An 18725-nucleotide genomic window follows, 5' to 3' on the forward strand; every position below is an offset into this window, starting at 1 on the left:
AAAATACCTGAAAACCCCACACTTGTGGTCACTTGGGGGTTCAGTTTATCCATCTATCTCACACTACAGCTTATTAATATTTTTCAGGATGATTATCTATTAAACACATTAATTATGTGTCTGGATGAGTCCAATGACTGGAAGTCAGCGGAGAGGATGTGGTTCATAGGTTGAGGAAGTTATTGGAAATTATGAAATGACATCACCGCAGTTTTTTTCGTGGCTTTGTTTGGTTCCTCTCCTGGCCACGCCTTCCTGCCAGCCCGATCATAAAGCAGCCAGGCTGTGCGTGTGTGTGCACCAGTTGAACTCCTGTTCAGTGCGGACAACAGGTGCACTTCAGCCTCTCCTCACCGCGTTGTCGGATAATGCCCGCAGAGCGCCGCTCGTCGCTTTGCGCAGGGCTTCCTCGTCTGCACTTTGGACACTTGCACGTTTTTATACCCTGAACGCTTCCAGCCACAAAATGCCTTTTCCACCCATCAACCTCCACCAGCGGATCTCCTCTCCCGGCAGGGAGCTATTCGGGAAAAAGAAAGCCAACGGAGTGCCTCCTCAGCCTGAGCTCACCAGCAAACCCGGCAGAGAGAAAGCTGGGTCCGATAAGGAGAAGCAGTCAATTTCTTGGACATCTGCGAATTTAAGGAATTTGGGACGAAAAGCCCAGCAGGAGAAGAGTAAAAGGCCACCTCAGAAGGAGGGTGCCGGTCAGGAGACCCAGGGAAAATGCTCCTGGCTGACGGTGCCCAAACCTCAGGACTCATCGGAAGGAGTCAGGCGCTCCAGCTCCATGGACTCCACCAGAGAGCTCCATGACAAAGAGGAAGGGAAGAAGGAGATTCAGTTTACCCTCAGCCTCACCCCTGAAGCCATTCTTGTCATCCAAAAACGAAATCTGGAAAAGCAGATGATGGCGAAGCAACAGAAGTGTTGCGCCTCCGCGGACTTTCGGCACAGGCGAGTTTTTCCATCCAAAAAGGCGCACGGAGCATCCAAAGGCTGCGCTCCGGTGGCCAAAGTAGAGAGCGCCGAGCAGGACATCACCGCCATTGTTAAAATATCTCTTCTGAATGATCAGTACAAGTACGACGATGTGGAGTATGAAGAAGAGGATGGAGACGTGGATGAGACCGTTGTGAGGAAATGTAAGGAATGGCTCAAAGGAGTCGAAAATGCCGCTGCTTTGGGAAAAGTCGACAAACTTTCTGCACTCCCGCACCTTAAAAGCTGCTGACATCTGACTTTTGATCTTTCATTTTTCAACAGACTGAGAGCAGAGATGATGGACGCGTGGAAGGTGTGCACCGATACAGTCCTGCTGCAATGGCATTTTAAATTCGAGTCTTGAGTTTTGCCTGCTGATTGAAAGCTGGAGGACACTTTGTCTCCAGAGGAATTTGTTTCGGTTGCTGAAATAAATGTCACAAAAAAGACACTTATTCAAGAAATTTAAAGATACATTCACAAGCTCTATTTGGAAAAAGAGGACATTTGACATTCCCCTGCCTCAACAAAAATACGATTTTAAAGCTTAATTGCAGCTTATGGTTCATTACGAGTTTAATGTCTAACCAATGTTTTGTTGATGAATGAACTGAATACCTTAATGCTCTCGTCCTTTGCACATGGTTTTTGTTTTCAGTGGGGCGCCTGTGGATTGGCAGAGGGGTTTGCGTAAAGGGACGCCAAATCGTTCCTTTGTGTTGGAGAACAATAACAACAGGGTTTTTTATAAAACCAAACTGGACTGTTTGTGTTTCCTCTGATAAGAGGGTTTTATCCTTTGTAGGGATTTATCAGTGATGTACAGTATTTAATATTTACTAAATATTTGTACTGTCAAACATTTTCTCAGCTGATGATTTTATGCCATTTGAAGTAAAATGTTTTTTTTTAATAAGTGTCACTGACCCTTTTAATTTTTTCTAAAGCTGATTTGTGTTATGCTTCTTAAATAATTCTGTTACATAATGCTGATTTGCAGTCATTTAGATTACTTTTACACTTCTGGCCGGTTACCAGTTTTAAAGGTTCTTTGTTGCTACTGTGGCTACCTGAGGCCATTTGGGCATTAGTGATCTAAGCTTCTTAGATTTCCTGTTAAGCAGGGTTGACCAGTGTGCATAGGACCCAGGTGCATGATCCCCTCGGGAATGACATCCAGTCTGCTTTACTTTTGTTTTATCTGACAAAACAATGCACGTTGCTACTAGACAGATAGCGGTGGTAAAGCTGGGTAATATTTTCATCCGAAGGGCAGGAACCACATGGTGAGCAGAAAAGGTACTCCCTGTCTGAAGTGAGAGCCTGGTCCTGACATTCCTATACTCACGTGGTAGTCACTGAGACACAAAGAGCCTTGTTTTCGTCATATAAGAAGCAATAAACTACTGCCCAGGGTGAAAGAGCTGGTCAGGAACCAGTTGAGGTCTGAGAAACAAACCAGTATGTTTTCATTAAGAAACCAATAAACCAAATATCAGCCTAAAAGAGAATTTAAGCTATAAAGACACTCTTGGCTTTTTTGTTGGATCATTCAGGTTACATTTTATTGCACTGATCATTAAAGTCAAGGGAAACTCATGCAAGCCTTGGACACAAATGAAATCTTCACAGCGTGGTCCCAAACACATTTAAAATGTGTGTATTTGTGTGTAGAGTGTAACCTGCAATACTCTTTGTGCATTGTTCTCAGTAACTTAGTAACCAGAGGTGTACTCAGAGCTCTAAAGTTGGACGTTGGAGTGTGACTTTTAAAGCACAAGAGTGTGTTTGAGAAGCTTGCACATCAACACCCGGTAAGATCTTTTTGAAAAATGAGTTCTACCAAGTGATTTTCTTTCAGTAATCCATGCCTGTTTTCTCTAAAGGTTTCTTCAGCAGTGGATTTGCCATGAGATCTAAGCGCAAAGACCTTCATCAATCCAGAGTTCTGCCCTCTATTTCAGATGCAAACTCACAACCTGTTGCTGTCAGAAAGGTATTTTAAATAACCTACCCAACAGCACTGAGACTTTCATATTTTATTCTGCTCTTACGCTGTTAAATGACATTTATTTATTAACATTAATAACATTTATTAACAATTATCTATAGGCATAGATAAATGTAGAGTAATTAATGTGTCCTTGTACTTTGCTACAGTACATGACATTACAGATTTCATGGTTGTGTTGTATGTGCAAACAAACAAGCTGCTAGAATAAAACATCCTGTCCTGAATAGATGTTCCCATTGAGTGTCACAAAGTGGTTTTATTGTGACATGCTGCAGACTGAGATCACGGCTGAGCCAGTACAGTGTGTACCAAGACCCGATCGGTTCTCCATGGCCTCTGTGATGATATTATCTGCTGGCTCGGTGACCCAAAGTTGTGTAATCCTCCTCTATTGTGTCATTTCAATCGCGGCCTTGTTTATGCACCTCTCTCTGGTATTCGTCGCCTTCTGATTGAGGCCTGAGGCCGAACTATTCATGCGTGTGTCTGTCCTGGGGGTGAGAACTGCATTATTATGTCTGAAACAGCTCAAATGCTTGTATTCAATCAGAAGAAGTAGAATTTAAACAAGCAAGGGCTGGCAACAGTTAGAGGCGGTCGGCTTGGTTACAAGTGGAAACACTTTCTCCACACTGCCTTTCAAGGTTTTTTCATTCGGAGTTGTTAACTCCAGCCCGTGCTGAAGATCTCTCTTTTCAGCCCTGTCTTTTCATCCCCCGCCACAAGGTATTTCTGTTTACACCTGCAGCAGCTAATGCCCCTGTTTATCTATTATTTTCTGAAATGACTCAGATAAGCCAATCCCACCTGCCCTTCTCCTTCTGGATCATGAGTATAAAAAAAACAACAAAAAAGCTTGTTGTTGGCTGCAGGTTTCTGTTCCGGTCACCTCGCTGCGGTATCGTGTCTAGCAGAGTGACGTGGTACAGCAGGACAGCTGCATTATCCTCCGTTGTGATCTACGGTGGCAGGGAGCGCAGATGGATGCTGCCTTTCGCTCTGTCGCTGACGCTTTGCACACAGCAGTGAGAGCAAAGAACTGAGGGTCCCTTTGCTCTGCCGCCACACTATTACTGTGGCAACGGAACTGATAAATCCTGTGTTTCCAGCAGCTTTTGTGAGAAAAGACAAAGTAGACACTTCCTGAACAGACTCAGCCCCATAAACTTTAGTAATGAGGCCAATGGGTGGCGGTCCGTTAGGAACAAGGCATTTCCCAGGGACAGGGTGACCTCAGAGAGAAGACTTAGATCAGAGAGTACAGTCCTCCCATAAAATCTCAAGCATACTTTATTTCTAAGTAAGGGTTATAAAAGGGAGCATGTAGCTCCAATTTTTTTAACGTGTAGTTAATCTGCTTTGGCATGCATGCAAGCTGCCAGTTTATGGTGACATGCTCCACATTTTTAATTTCTTTTCAACTTCTATTGTATTTAAGTCTTAGTAGTCTTTGTTAAGTAAACATTTGCCTCCTGACATGTGCTGAGTTATCATTCTTTATCAGGATTAAATAAGGACGCGATTGCCCTCATGCTTAGGGCAGATCGTAGCCTTACAGAATTGCAAGGATTTTTGAAGATCAAGAATTAAGGTGAGAGCTTTGTTGAGGAGTTGGGTACATTCGTTTTGTGTATCTCTTTTTTTTGTTGTTTGTTTTTTTTGCCTGTGCATTGCAAGAACACAATGTCAGGCTGCTGTGTGGGAGGCTGCTCTTGGCAGAAGGGACGGATCACCAAAAATGCATTCTTTTTTTAATCTTCAGGAAAGCTGACTGATTCACTCCCACAGCATCTAAACCGGGTTTTTGCTGTTGATAGGCAAGCGATGAAGTCAAATTCGAGCCCTGGAGGAGGAAAGCATTTCAGGACAGCAGTCCAGAGCTAGACCAAGAGACCAAGGCCCGGCGTCAGGCTCAGCTGGAACAGGTTGATAACACTATATCAATAATATAAGACACCTTCATAGTCAATAAAAGCCATATTTCACTGCCAGTCAGTAGAATAGGCACAATAATACAACAGAACAGTGTAAGAAAAAATATCCACTGCGCTTTAATTTCATCACCTCCCTATCTGTAGTGAATATTGAAGCAGTGCTCTCTGTGTCCATATACTCACTCAGTGCTTCCTTTAAGCTCACCTCCCATCAGCTCGTGTCCCCTCATATTCTTTGTTTATCTTCCAGCGCCATCTAGAGGCTTACAGGAACATACACCGTCTCCAGGATGCTCTTCATCGCCGTTATGCTGCTTTGCTCAGGGACAAGGTCCACTCACAGAGATTACTGCTACAGCAGAGAGATGAGGCAGCCAGAGCAAAGTCACAGAGTGAACCTAAGAAGGTAAATTGTTAAATCTAAACGGTCAAAAGCTGACCCATGCATTTTTTGAGTTGTATCATTAGTGCCATATTGTTTTTTAGAGATTATATTCTTCAAATATATTCAACTCACAATATTCAGCTTTTTCCTGATGCCCCTTAGCCATGTTGAACTTTGTAATGTTGCTTCCAGTAATGTTTTAATTTAAGATAAACACAAAAAACGCTTTGTGGTCCTGATATGAATCTCAATTGTTTCTACACCTCCCCTCCTGATATCCTCACTGAGGATATCAAAGGAACAAAAATTTGAGCACGAGCACTCAGAGACAACAGTGAATGGAGCAGCGACAGTAACAGCATAACATTGACTGGTGCTAGTTTTCAGATTCTGGTCATGATGCCCAAATGTAGAGTGGCTTTATTGTATTTGTCTGCTAAATAAATGTCATTTTACAACAACCATTTATTTTGTGTTAAGTGTGAGGGGTCACTGAGGATTCTCAGGTCATTTTAAATTTATATATAAATGACAATATAATTATTGTCATTTTTGCTCCCATACATTCTTTTACTTTTTTCTTCACAAAATTGTATTTCCTGTGTGTGAATCTCCGTCTGCTGTAGCTGCTGTGATTGACTTTGATTTTGAGTGTTGTGTCTCTGTTCTGACTGGGTGTGAAAACAGCAATAAGCTTTAAGAGAGAGCCCGCATAGAGGAGGTCTAACGTGAGAGAGATCCTGTCTTATCTTCCCCTCCTGTAAAAGCTGAGCTTCTTCAGGAGGATGTAATTGTCCTCTCTAATGACTTGCACTTGGTGGGGGGAGACAAAGAGAGCACAATAAAGGACTTTAGAAGCCCCGCAGTAGGAATCCTTTGCTTCAAATTGCTGAGCAAATGAAACTACCCGTTGTTTCCTCAGTTCAGATTGAGAGGCTCCGTCAGAGGTGAGGCAGGACCAAAGCAGGCAACGGCAAGAACACCTACTGGGGCCTAATTGGTCCTTGCTGCAGTAAATGGCTTCCTGTGGCTGCATGTTTACTTCTCATTTGTTCTATGTGCTCTGTTTCCCAGCCCCTGAAACACAGGACACTCACTTTAAATCTCCTTTCCCACAACTCCCTGTCTCTGACCTTTTCTCTGTCTGTCTGCCTTCTTCCTTTCTCAGAAACAAAAGAAGTTGGCCATTTCCAAGCTGCAGCACAATGACTCATACCTGAAGTCCCTCCCCAAAACCAGCTACTACCTGGTAGGTTTTGTCCCATCATCCAAAGCATGATTACACCAAAATATGCAAAAAGGACACATGATTTGAATCCATTCTGACACTGATTCATGTTTCATCCTCCACTATGACATGCATCAAAGTGACTTTAATCTCTTTTCTGAGATCTTTGACCTCCAGAAGCAGTTGGCTCAGCAAGGACTTCTGAAAACCCACCACGAGTTGGAGGACTTTTATACGTGCATCAAATATGGTCACCCATCGCAGGTGCAAAAATGTCTGGAGAATGTGAGGAAAAGGAGTTGAGTTTCGCATTTTAATGCACAGACCTTCTTCCTAGATCTGTTAAAAAAAACCCAATAGATTTTATTTATTTTGTATTTATGTCGATGTGATGTCGACAGTGCTGGAAAGCAGATCTGCAGCTGATTTGATGACTCAGCACCAGATATCAGAAAAACATTCCTGCACTACTGAAGCTCGAGGACAAGAGGACCACATTTCCTACTCAAGGTGGAGACAGCTTACACTGTTTATGAGCTTGTTTTGGATTTTCTAGAGTGTTGACCACTTTCCCTCTTTGTTCTGGGTGCTGGTCCAATGCTAGGAGCTACTTAGCGGTTTGTTCTCACTCATCTTCTTATTCTCCATTTCATCATGTGCTTTTTGTATAGTAAGCAGTCTTACTATACATGAGAGTTGCATCGATCTTCTCACATAATCCTAACTCAGTTTCCCAAATTGTTTCACTTTTGCTCTAAAATGACAAAACATTTAGTTTATTTGAGCACAATATTCGTCAGCAGCTTAAATGTCGATATGTCAAATAAAACTTAGAGCATGTTCTGTTTATCTGAGGACCTTTAAGTCTGAGGTTTTATGTGTCAAACATACAGCTGGTGTTGGAGGTGGACTGGGGAGGGGGGGGTGTCTGTACTCAGCTGCAGAGGCCTCTGCTGTAAGACTGGGAGTGCTCTGGATCTCTGTTTGCGCTGCCTTTAAGAACAAACACCAAGGCCGCTGGAGGCTTGTTTAGCATGGACCTTCCTGGAGGAGAGAGCTGATTACTCACGTAGAAGTGAGATGACCAAACACAATCTGACCCGACTGTTGTGGAGAGTCACCTCCTCAGATGGCCGCTTTGACTCTGACAAACATCATCTGGGAGAAAATGTTGTAATTATGTCCGCTGACAAAGAGACATAGCAATTGGGCCAGTGGTGTCACTTCATGCCAGCACTGCGAGCAGATGTTGAACTGTTTGGACAGGAACCTTTCATTTAAAGTTTTATGGGCTTTATAGGCAAACAGCTCCATTTACCAAAAAGCAGCAGAGATAATCCGAGAGCCCATTACATTCTGAGTTTCACTCATCACTAATTGTACGACTAATATTGAAATTTTGCATACACTTCGGCTGACACGTTAGCTGACAATGTTTTTCAGTTAATACACTTGAAAATTTAGTTTCAGGACTTTCACTGCAACTAGCAATTCCAGCTCAGCTCAGCTCTTTATTCATGTAATATCGACTGACATTTCAACTGCTTTCACCAGTTTCATTTCAATTCGCACTTAAGCTTCACTTAGCCCTTACACTTGAATTGACACTTAAACTAATTCAATGCTTACACCTATTTCAGCATTTCCATTCAGCATCTTGCAGTAACTTTAGTTCAACTGCCTTTTCAGCCTCACCTTCAACTGTTTCAGTAAACAAAAGTACATGGAAAGATTCTTCAGAGTTAGCCATTTCTTTTGGACAATCTTGTAAGTGGTGATAAACCCAAATTATATCCTTGAAATTACTTACGACTTTGACTGAAGCATATTACACATGAGGAAATTTTAAAAAGCTTATTTTTTTCTTACTTGTGATGACTTTCATTGTCTCTTCTTGTCATGTCTCTTCATTGTCTCTTCACACCGTTGCTGATCAACTTGAACTTTCAAATACAAATTTCACAAATTATATTAAAGCGATGTTGTTTGTTTTCTCTAAGGCGTGTTGTTCAGATCCACTTTATTTTGTTGCACGGGTTCATTTTACCCTCAGTGTCCTTTGTGTTCACATGTTGTGAATGTATAACAGAACAGTGTCAGCCACTGTCAGCCTTGTTGTTAATTAGGGCTGAACTCGGTTTAGAAGGAGCATGTATGATGTTAGTACGAGGCTGCGACTGTGAAACAACACGTTGGCTTGGGGACATTAGAAGATTGGTAAGAAGCCGAATGAAAGCTTGCACTAACAAGTCCTCCATCAGTGTGAAATCTCACCGCTCCACAGACAAACATGGCGAGACAGCGTCTCTCCTGTGCCCACAACTCGGTTGTGCCATAGGCACATTCCCCACATCCGTAAGAAATACCCAAAATAAAAGCAATTAGAGCTGAAGGCAAAATATGGACTCAGCAAAGTCCTTGTTTATGTTTTTAAGTAATGAGCCAATTCATCCAATCTGTCCTGCTTTGTGGCTATTTATATGTTTATTATTAGCTGCTATGATTTACTGGACAGTTGAGGCTGTGATTTGCTATCTTTGTGGCCATCTGGTCATGGTCTCTTCAACATGTTGAATTTCACAAGTATGCATTACTGGTCTGCAAAATTAGACTGACCAGAATATACCAAGTCTATGACTATAAATCGATTTCAGCGAGTGGAAAATATACATAAGCCTGGGCTCGTCCAGTTGCCTCTTATTTTGTAATATCCTGCTATACAACATTTTTAATGAGTTATCACAGTTCTTCATATTCAAGCTTCTACAGACTCACCTGTCAATATATCACCACTAATATTATACATATATGAGTGCACATTCTCATTCCTCCACCTGCACCCTGAGCAGATAGTGAGGTTTGTATAGATCTGTTACCTGCTGCACTGTCCTGTGAGTAAACGCTGCCTTGCTCAGGATTCCTCCTGGGAGTTTGCACCCAGCAGACAAAGTGTGTTGTCACCCGAGTGCGCAGTGTTATTGGGTGTGAGCTGCACCACACTATGGCTACTCTTGAGAAGTAGCAACCCATTAGGAATATATTAACAACCTGACATTTTGTGAGCAGGTCGCACATCAGAGCAGCAAGCGAGTTGAACCAGCTGAAAAAGATGTTTTTACACATTTGTAAAGCGTCAGCACAGGTTTCTTTCAAATTTATCCATTGAAGTATGATTTCCTGATGGTTCTTCTGACTGTAAAACTGATTTTTTTTTTTTATGTGTGTGTGTGTGTAGGTCATCAGAACAACGTTCTGGGTCAGTGGAAGGTTCAGCCGAGATCTTCTGCAGCAGCCAGAAGAAAAATGAATTTGAAGGAATGTTTCCCAAGGTTAGTGTCAAAACCACATGAGCAGTAGTCCTACTTAACAAGGGCAGTGAGAGGCAAACACACCTGGAACAAACCAACACATGAAATCCACACTGACAGAATACACTCAGCGGTGAGGTGTATGACTGTGGGCTTATTAATATATTATTATTCTCTTTGTATCACCCTAAGCTTTCCTTTCACTTCCTCTGTTTTTTCCCATTATGTGTCAGTAACACTGTGCACACAACCAATAAAATATCGAAGTAATAGCATTAACATTTTGAGAAATGTGCCTATTTGCTTTCCTGCCAAGAGGTATATGAGGAACTGATACCAATCTCATACCTGTCCTGGAAACAGGGAGAAACACTCTTGCTCTTTCCAAAGGTACCAAAATCCGCCTACCAGCGCCTGAAGCTAACCAAAGCTCCTCTCACATTCGGCAAAAAAACCTGGCATTTGTCTTCAGTAGGAAAGGGTGTGGTCAACATTCATTCACTGATGAAATTACTCTGCAGTATTTACTGATTTCTGGCTCCAATCAACAAACACGACATCCAAGTGGACATAGTAATATTCAACGCTTTTCCAGTGTCGTGCTATGACTCACGTTGATATTCCAGACGTCGGTGTGTAAATGGTTTCCCATCCCTTTTCGTTAGAGCGGCACCAGAACATCGTTCAGTCGGCATTGAGTTTGAAAGAGAGACTGAAGTAGTGTCCCATGTTTTCTGGCATGTTTTTGACATGTTTTTGAACGTGACACACCAGAAAGCTGGCAATGCAACTATAGCTGGTTTGCCCATGCTTAAAAACCCACATACAGGCTCTGTATTGGTGTGAAAATGGTATAACTGCACAGACATGAGAATGGTGTCTATCTTCTCATCTGATATAAGCATAGAGAGCCTTATTTTAAATTTTTGCAGTGATATCAGAGATCAGATGGTGAGAAGTAAAGTGAGAACAGTGTGGACATGCTCAGGTGCTGAGGTGAGCATATATGGACAAGCACGCAGAACTCATTTTTCTCTCACCTCTGTGTCAAAATGAGCCTCAGCAAACAGACGATGAGCCTGGCTGGGTGGAGAGCAGGCGAAGGCAAACAGTGGTCAGACAGGACTGGTCAAAGCCAGCAGGCATGCAGGAGAATTACTCACCACAGCTCTGTCCTGCCATCTGAGGTCCTCCGCTGCCGGACAGGCCTGTCACTCCTACTGACATCCTGAGGGTGTTTATGTAGAGTTCAGGCTTTGAGTGTTTGTGTGGCACCTTCAGTATGTGACAGGAGACAACTAGCACACTTGTTATATCATTCAATAGGCAAATTATTATTATTTTTATTCAGATTATAATTCTCTGAGCGATAGTTTAGTTGGACTTAGACAAGCTGCCTGTACACATCATAATTGAAAGAGTAGACGGATGAAGGATAAAACTGTGTTGTTGTTTACCTGACATATACGTATGTCGTAGGGATGCAGTTCTTTGGTTTACTTTTGGTTGGGATTTGGCACTATATGAATAAACTGAACCAAACTGAATTGAATTTATGTGATAATTTGATTAAAAAATAACCAGTCCAGAAAACAAACCATTGTTTAGACATATTTTAGCCCATTCACTACAAATTATGTATAGTTTATGTAAATATCAACTACTTCCATTTATTGCAACATGAAAAACCAGCTAACACAGACTTGAAACTTGCTTGTCATAGGTATTAAATCCCATCATGTACCTCATATATAGACTTCAGTCAGAGGCACTCTGATATATATACTTTATATATACTTTTTTTAAGGAGTTGAGTTGCACCTGCATGAGGGGAGGGGAATGAGCTAGAGATCTATATAGTCCCTGATTGATCAGTAACATTAATTCACAGTGCTGCAGTCCCACATCAGGAAGTGGGCTAGTGTGACACTTAGCGCTGGGTGGGTGTTAGAGGAGGAGAAAGAGGTGCCAAATGGGACACTGGGACTGTGGGAAATGACATAGACTATGACACCTCTGACTTTTTGTCCGTGGTTAGCTCAGCTTATATGCAAGGGGTTGTCTCTTTTTAAATTACAAAATGATTAATGAGCAAGGAAATGATGGATGAATGTAATATGTGCCACCCACAGATGAAAGCTCCCACGTTTGCAACCTTGCAGCCTAACTTTATGAAGAACTTCCAGAGCAAGATGCCTGATTTGGTAGGTCAGCCATTAATGTCAGTGTATGGCAGCCCAGCGCAGAACAACAGAGGGAAATGCTCACGTTTCCTATGTTTTCCTCAAACTAGATCGTCCCTGAGATCCCTGAAAAGAGCAGCAAAGCAGAAATTTACTTGAGACGGCTGAGACAAATGCATGATCTCTGTTTAATCAACATGGCTTTCACCCAAAGGTTGGTAATTTAGCAAACAACCTGAAACATAAAAGAAACGATGCACTGAATGTAACATTTAACCTTTTTCTATAAGTTCAGATTTTGGTTTTAGTAGCAATGAGGAGACAGGAGATCAGAAGCACATGAAGGAGTCTTTCAACTGCTCTTTAAACTGAGTGAGGTTTGTTTTTCTCTGCTTGCTGTGAACTCTGGTCCAGACTGCTGGACAGGGAGACAGACTCAATGTGCTGGCAGGAGGAGCGAGACAGCCACGATTTGGTTAGTAACACAAACCAGCCGCAACACAACACAACACAACACCACAGAGCTCTATGGAAGCTAACATGTAGCTGTCACACACTATCTACCTTTAACGTTTTTTTTTTTCCTTTGGAGGTCACCATGGTAACATCTCACACCAAATAAAATCACCAGCGCACATTAGTTACTTGTGAGCGTGACGCTGTTGTACATGTTTGTACATAAATCAGTCCATATGTTTCATGAACTGAGTTAGCAGTGAGAGATTCACTATTTTCTTTCATAGCTGCTTCCAGCTATTGACTCCAAAGAAGGGAAGACAGTGTTGAGAATGACCAACCTACATGTCCCCAGCAGCTGAGCAGAATGATGTCAGCCAGGTACATGAAAACAAACATGCATGGCATTACTTTTGCTGTGTTTGTTTGTTGCTGTCAAAATACATTTGACATTGTGTGTGTGTGTGTGTGTGTTGTCTTGGTAGTCAGCGATGTTTTGAGGCTCCGATGTGCTGCCGTAAAACACCTGATCTGTGAAGATGTGTGTCAACAAAAGCTTGTGGAGGTAAATTAAATGTATCTCTCAGAATTACTGAACTTTTGTAAAGACTGTATTGCTTTTTTATAAAATATAATTTTGTGCTCTCTCCTCAGATAACTGACTGTGTGTTCAAACTATGGAGAAACTATACAGATAGCACAGATCACTGAAGATATCACCATCACAGCATCTCTTTATGTGGAATGTGTGCAGTTGTTGTGTCAATTAGCCGCAACTTACAGTTTATGTGAAAAATACATTTTACTCCATCAGTCTACATTAAAATCACTTATTTGTCCATGCAATACTTATTAACTATATAAAAACAATACTTTATTATATTTCAGAAACGAATACATGATTTTAATATGTATATATACAGTAAAGACAGAATGCACGTGTTGGATTTCTGAAATAAAAGTTATACTGTAATAATCTGTTTGAACTCTGATAATGCGTGATGATGATGATGAAGATTTAAAGCTTCAGTTTGTTTTATTTAGTGATTAACAAGCTGTTAAAGTGTATAATAAAATTATTGAGAATATGGTTGTTGCATCTACGTGTAATTTTTCATTTGCATTTCTTTAATTATATTTAGGATATATTTACGTGACCTAGTCAGAAAAATGTGTTAAAACTTGAAACATTTTTGACTTTCTGTCCTAAAAATTTCTTCAAAAAAAGTTCAAGACTTAAGATGAATTATGGTCGGTCTGGAGGGGTTTCTGCAGGTGTGGCTTTGATCTAAGTGTCAATATTTACAGGTTGCTGTAATAAAGTAGGTTGAACTGCTTCATTCAAAATCCTGCCATCCTGTGGACCTCAGTGATATGGCCGCTCCCAGCCAATCGGTGTCAAACCCGAAAGGATCAAAGAGGAGATGAGCCAACCATCTCTACTCCAAACACCCATCCCGAGATGGAGCTCCTCTTCAGCCTATATATTTAGGAGGCGTTCATGACTTCCTGAGATAACTGCTCGTCTTCGTGGAGACACAAGAAGAGGGAAAAGATTAAGTGTTTTTCAACTAGACCTGTGATTACAACTACTTAGCCCTGGAGCTGTTGGACAGGATGGCCACAGGCGCCGGCGAGTGCCCCGGGAAGGCCAGTCAGTACCGGGTGGACCACCTCCTCAGTGCGGTGGAGAGTGAGCTACAGGCCGGCAGCGAGAAGGGCGATCCAACGGAGAAGGAACTGACAGTGTCCCTGGATGAGAACGAACTTTGGCAAAAATTTAAGAATCTGACAAATGAAATGATAGTTACAAAGAATGGCAGGTGAGCTTAAATGCGCACAAATGGTATATTACAGATAGACAGATAGAACTTTTAACATTTTTTTATATCATTTTTCTGATCAAGGCGCATGTTTCCCGTGCTGAAAGTGAACGTGTCTGGATTGGACCCGAACGCCATGTATTCGTTTCTGCTGGACTTCGTATCTGCAGACAACCACAGGTGGAAATATGTGAACGGGGAGTGGGTCCCAGGTGGGAAACCCGAGCCTCAAACACCCAGCTGCGTGTACATCCACCCAGACTCTCCGAACTTCGGAGCGCACTGGATGAAAGCTCCCGTCTCCTTCAGCAAAGTCAAGCTCACCAATAAACTGAACGGAGGAGGTCAGGTAAGCAGAGGAGGGGATGTTCGACATGTTTGCTGTTTTCTTCTGATAAAACAGTTTAGTCTCTGTTCTTTCACAAATTCCACGCAATAATTGCAAAATAAATACATTTGAACATTATAACTTTTTTTTTCAGATAATGTTAAATTCCTTACACAAGTACGAGCCGCGCATCCATATAGTGCGGGTTGGAGGCCCGAGAAGGATGATCACCAGCCATTCCTTCCCAGAGACACAGTTCATTGCAGTAACAGCATATCAAAACGAAGAGGTAGGCTATGAATTAATTTCTAAAAGTCATAATAAAATTTATATTGCTAAAAAATTGAATAACGTAGCAATAACGTTTCTGTTATGTCCGTAAAATGTGTGCGTAATTTACGCACTGAATTTACGCACAGCATTTCGTGTTTCCATAATGATTTTTCATTAGTGGGAAACATAATGCTCATTATCTTTGCTCTTCATGTTTATATTTTAGATAACTGCTCTTAAAATAAAGTACAATCCTTTTGCCAAGGCTTTCCTCGATGCAAAGGAAAGGTAAGAATACACCTGAACATTTTATTGATATCTCTAGGAATGCAAAAAGTTAATGTAAAACATTACATCAAGTATATCATGAATTATTTTTTTCAGAAGTGATAGCAAAGACATAAGAGAAGATGCCAATGAAAACCAGCAGTCTACATATTCTCAATGTAAGTGTTACATTACTTTTTAAATTTAATCATCTGATTTCATCTCACACTGTGTAAGCTATATGGTGCTCACATGGTTCACATCTCTTCTGCTCTGTGGAGCCAGTGGGTGGTTGGTTTATTCCGGGCACAGGCTCTCTCTGCCCTCCTGCCAGTCCTCACAACCAGTTTGGGAATCCTCTTTCCCTCTCGCCATCCCATGGCTGTGAACGCTATACTACCCTGAGGAACCACCGCTCTGCCCCCTACACCAGTCCCTACGCCCATCGGACCAACTCGCCCAGTGAGTATCTCCCTCCACCTTTTACCTTCATAGATGCAGGGAATTACACCACTTCCTACCCATCTATTAACAAGACACTCAAACAAATGTGGCTGAGTGTGGAATGTTTTGCATTCCTCTGGCTTTTGTGTGAGTGGAGCCACAGAGCTGTAAATGGTTGGGCTTCAGGCGAGGAATGTACGGAGCGAATATCCACACCTTTAACTATCATTATGATTTCACAGAGACAGGAAGTCCTGATTCATACTGAGAAAACAACAGATTTAATGATAAATAATTTCTGACAAATATATTTGGAACTTATGACATGTGTGCTTACTTAAACCCTAGTGTCTGTGTGTGTGTTGCAGTCAGTTACTCTGACAACTCGTCAGCCTGTCTGCCGATGCTCTCAGGCCACGACAACTGGTCCAGCCTACAGATACCAACACACTCCAGCATGATGCCCGTGGCCCACAGTTCCACCTCTGGTACCAACTCTAGGTTTGTGTGGTTTCCTCTGTGTTTAGTTTTATTACATCAACTCAACTCATAACAGCACATAACAGCACAACTCACAAACACAAAGAAGATGATCTAGAGAGAGAAAGGAAATAAATTAAACAAAACAAACTTGGGATCCTTTTAATTTTAGATACTTGGTTGTTGCATAGCTTGTGTAAGCAGAGCAAATCTCCCCGCACAGTTTTCAACATTTTTATTGCAGAACAGGAACAAAACAAACATAAAACGGTACAGGTAAGGCATGAGGACATTAATAAGTTAAACATATGATGAGATAAACTTTCTAACAGTTAAGTTACAAAAGAAAAAAAACAGAAATACAAACATATGAATGACAAGAGCACATAAAGCTTAGTTTAAGTATAGAAGATTTTTTGTTAAGAACAAAAAAATGAATTCTCTCTCTCTCTAAAGAATAATGAGGATCTAATGTTTGAAATAAATAAAAGAAGATACAGATCATCCCAAAATTGAAAATTCAAAGTTGATTTTTTTTATGTTAGATTCAAAATCAACATGTTGTCTGATTATTATATTCTCATTTATATTGGGTTTCCATCTTGTCTTTTTCACTGCAGTTTATGTAAACATTGGTTCAACTGATTAATGTATCTCTTAAACTCAGTGCACCTCTAAAAATTGTTTATGGATGACATTTATGCATGAGTAGCACATCTAAAACATCCCAGGAAAATTTCTACCCTTGTCTCTCTACAGTCAGTACACCAGCCTTTGGTCTGTGAATAACTCGCCCCTGACTCCCGTGTCCCAGAATGGGACAAACAACGGCCTTAGCTCCCAGTTCCTTCGAGGGTCCAGCAGCCACTACCCCAGCCTCTCTCACCCAGTCTCAGTGCCCTCTTCTGGCTCTCCCATGTATGACAGCAGCACAACCACAGAGGTGCATGACGCAGCTCAATACGACACCTCACCACATGGGCGACTACCTTCAGCTTGGACTCCAGTGACACCTCCATCCCTCTGATGGAAATATCTCAGCAAACTTGGAAACAGACAGACTTGAAATGCTGCTTTTAGGATGTTTAATCTGCTGTGACTTAAAAGGAGAATCACCCTAAATTAAATCTTCACAGTGTTTGTTTTTATTTTTATTGTTCATTTTTCTTTCGCGTTCATCAAATGTTTTTGTTCAGTATAGCAGGAAAAACATATGTTTTAATGTTTGTAACCAAAATGTATTTTACCCTGCTTATATTAAGCATAACTCTATGATATTCTCAGCAGTAAGCAAAAATTGTAGAGTTGAAAAATGTTAAATGATTTTTAACATTGTTTATTCTGTAAATGAGAAATAATTGAGGTTTACCGTGTAAATAGATAAACAAAATGAAATGAAAATGGGATCTCATGTCAATACTCTGCTATGCAGATGATACACAACTTTCCATATCATTAAAAAAAAGACATGAAGTCTTTCAAACGGCTGTTTTTGAGACCCCGACATTACATTTATGTCATGGAGATGGTGGTAATGTCTGAATGTATTTTACTAGCTGTTGCTCATGGCACATTATACCGCTCTATATGTTGTTGTTTAAGTTGTCCAAATTCATCCATACAGGCCACAGTTTCCTTTTCGTTTTCTATATGGTAGAAGAAGCGCCATTGTGAATCCACACTGAGAAATCCCACGCAAGCACCACATAAGATTTAATTCACTTATAAACAGAACACATTCAGTATTGGGTTATAGAATATCCTCCAGTGGGCATTTTTTCACTTTTAATGATTGGTCCAGTGGAGATCCCCATCAGTGTGAGGGATTGTTTAATTTGAGAGGTAATTTGAGTGATAACATTGATCATCATTCCAATTTCATTAGCTGCTCATGATGAAATTGCAATCGAATGTTTGTTATAAAATGACCAAACAAATAGATCATAATTAGAAACTGTACTTGAAGCTCAAATGCTCTTGATTTTCCAGCAACGTGCTGTTCAGTGGTTTAGTTTTTCAACAGAAACTGTTACTATTTTTATATGGTGTTAAAATGACGTTACCTTTAAAATCTGCAGTAAAAGTGCTCAGCTCATCTGCCTGCTCCCTTTTTGAAAGAGGAATAGTAAAGATGGAATATTTTACACACATGGGTGAGGAATTACATCCACGTACATCTGAAGGGCGGGTGACTGTTGGGATGGCATAGACTGCATTTGGTTGCCAGGGTGAGAAACCCCAGTGATCAACACTCAGCTACAACCCCCTCACCCTGTTTCTATTCACACCTCCCTGACATGAGAGCAGTTTTCTCCTCACAGATATTGTTGACACAAGTTCTGTTTGACCACCTGAGGTCTAAAATTCTTTATTTACATACATGTCTTAACATACACAAATAAATGCACTCATATATGTGATAGTGTACATGCTTTAATTCACATGTGTGAGACAGTAGTTCTGCAAAAGAAAAAGAGACAGTAGTTTCAAATAATAAAAAGAGGAATTATCATGTTTTACCAAGATGGTACCACATGAGAGGCAGCCTGTTATAGCATCTCCTACTCTTGTTTTCTTCTCTTAACTTCTTACTGCTAATAAATAAATAAATAATTGCT

General features: G+C 41.1%; 3 protein-coding genes and 1 long non-coding RNA gene across 5 annotated transcripts; all 4 read left to right on the plus strand.

Moving 5' to 3' along the window:
* Positions 1-93: 93 nt before the first annotated feature.
* Positions 94-1897, plus strand: prr18 (proline rich 18). 2 transcript variants are annotated; one of them, XM_046401716.1, is made up of 2 exons: positions 94-1145; positions 1267-1897. In XM_046401716.1, the coding sequence occupies exons 1-2, from the start codon at positions 197-199 to the stop codon at positions 1269-1271; spliced, it is 954 nt and encodes a 317-aa protein (XP_046257672.1). In that variant the 5' UTR covers positions 94-196; the 3' UTR covers positions 1272-1897. The 2 variants fall into 2 exon arrangements, with proteins under 2 accessions (XP_046257672.1, XP_046257671.1); XM_046401715.1 differs by having other exon boundaries at positions 99-1897.
* A 124-nt stretch (positions 1898-2021) lies between these two features.
* Positions 2022-12854, plus strand: si:ch211-130h14.4. Its single transcript, XM_046402545.1, has 11 exons — positions 2022-2980; positions 4816-4923; positions 5183-5338; positions 6486-6566; positions 6723-6843; positions 6947-7055; positions 9781-9874; positions 11986-12057; positions 12147-12250; positions 12451-12511; positions 12780-12854. Exons 1-11 carry the CDS (start codon positions 2852-2854, stop codon positions 12852-12854), a joined length of 1110 nt encoding a protein of 369 aa, XP_046258501.1. The 5' UTR covers positions 2022-2851.
* Positions 12806-13582, plus strand: LOC124065866. Its single transcript, XR_006844503.1, has 3 exons — positions 12806-12873; positions 12978-13057; positions 13147-13582. It is a non-coding gene; the product is annotated as an uncharacterized LOC124065866 (long non-coding RNA).
* Positions 13583-13826: 244 nt separating this feature from the next.
* tbxtb (T-box transcription factor Tb) lies at positions 13827-18366 on the plus strand. The gene is made up of 8 exons (XM_046402088.1): positions 13827-14315; positions 14400-14664; positions 14798-14932; positions 15143-15204; positions 15301-15362; positions 15469-15645; positions 15996-16128; positions 16867-18366. The coding sequence occupies exons 1-8, from the start codon at positions 14110-14112 to the stop codon at positions 17132-17134; spliced, it is 1308 nt and encodes a 435-aa protein (XP_046258044.1). The 5' UTR covers positions 13827-14109; the 3' UTR covers positions 17135-18366.
* The last annotated feature ends 359 nt before the right edge of the window (positions 18367-18725 follow it).

The sequence above is a fragment of the Scatophagus argus genome, chromosome 10, assembly GCF_020382885.2.
Source record: "Scatophagus argus isolate fScaArg1 chromosome 10, fScaArg1.pri, whole genome shotgun sequence".
Taxonomy (NCBI): Eukaryota; Metazoa; Chordata; class Actinopteri; family Scatophagidae; genus Scatophagus; species Scatophagus argus.

Coding starts and splice junctions, on each gene's coding strand:
- prr18 (XM_046401715.1), top strand. CDS start 197: ATGACATCACCGCAGTTTTTTTCGTGGCTTTGTTTGGTTCCTCTCCTG.
- tbxtb (XM_046402088.1), top strand. CDS start 14,110: ATGGCCACAGGCGCCGGCGAGTGCCCCGGGAAGGCCAGTCAGTACCGG. Junction 14,316..14,399: donor ATAGTTACAAAGAATGGCAG/GTGAGCTTAAAT, acceptor TTTCTGATCAAG/GCGCATGTTTCCCGTGCTGA. Junction 16,129..16,866: donor ACCTCTGGTACCAACTCTAG/GTTTGTGTGGTT, acceptor GTCTCTCTACAG/TCAGTACACCAGCCTTTGGT.
- si:ch211-130h14.4 (XM_046402545.1), top strand. CDS start 2,852: ATGCCTGTTTTCTCTAAAGGTTTCTTCAGCAGTGGATTTGCCATGAGA. Junction 5,339..6,485: donor CACAGAGTGAACCTAAGAAG/GTAAATTGTTAA, acceptor TTCCTTTCTCAG/AAACAAAAGAAGTTGGCCAT. Junction 12,058..12,146: donor AGAGCAAGATGCCTGATTTG/GTAGGTCAGCCA, acceptor TCCTCAAACTAG/ATCGTCCCTGAGATCCCTGA.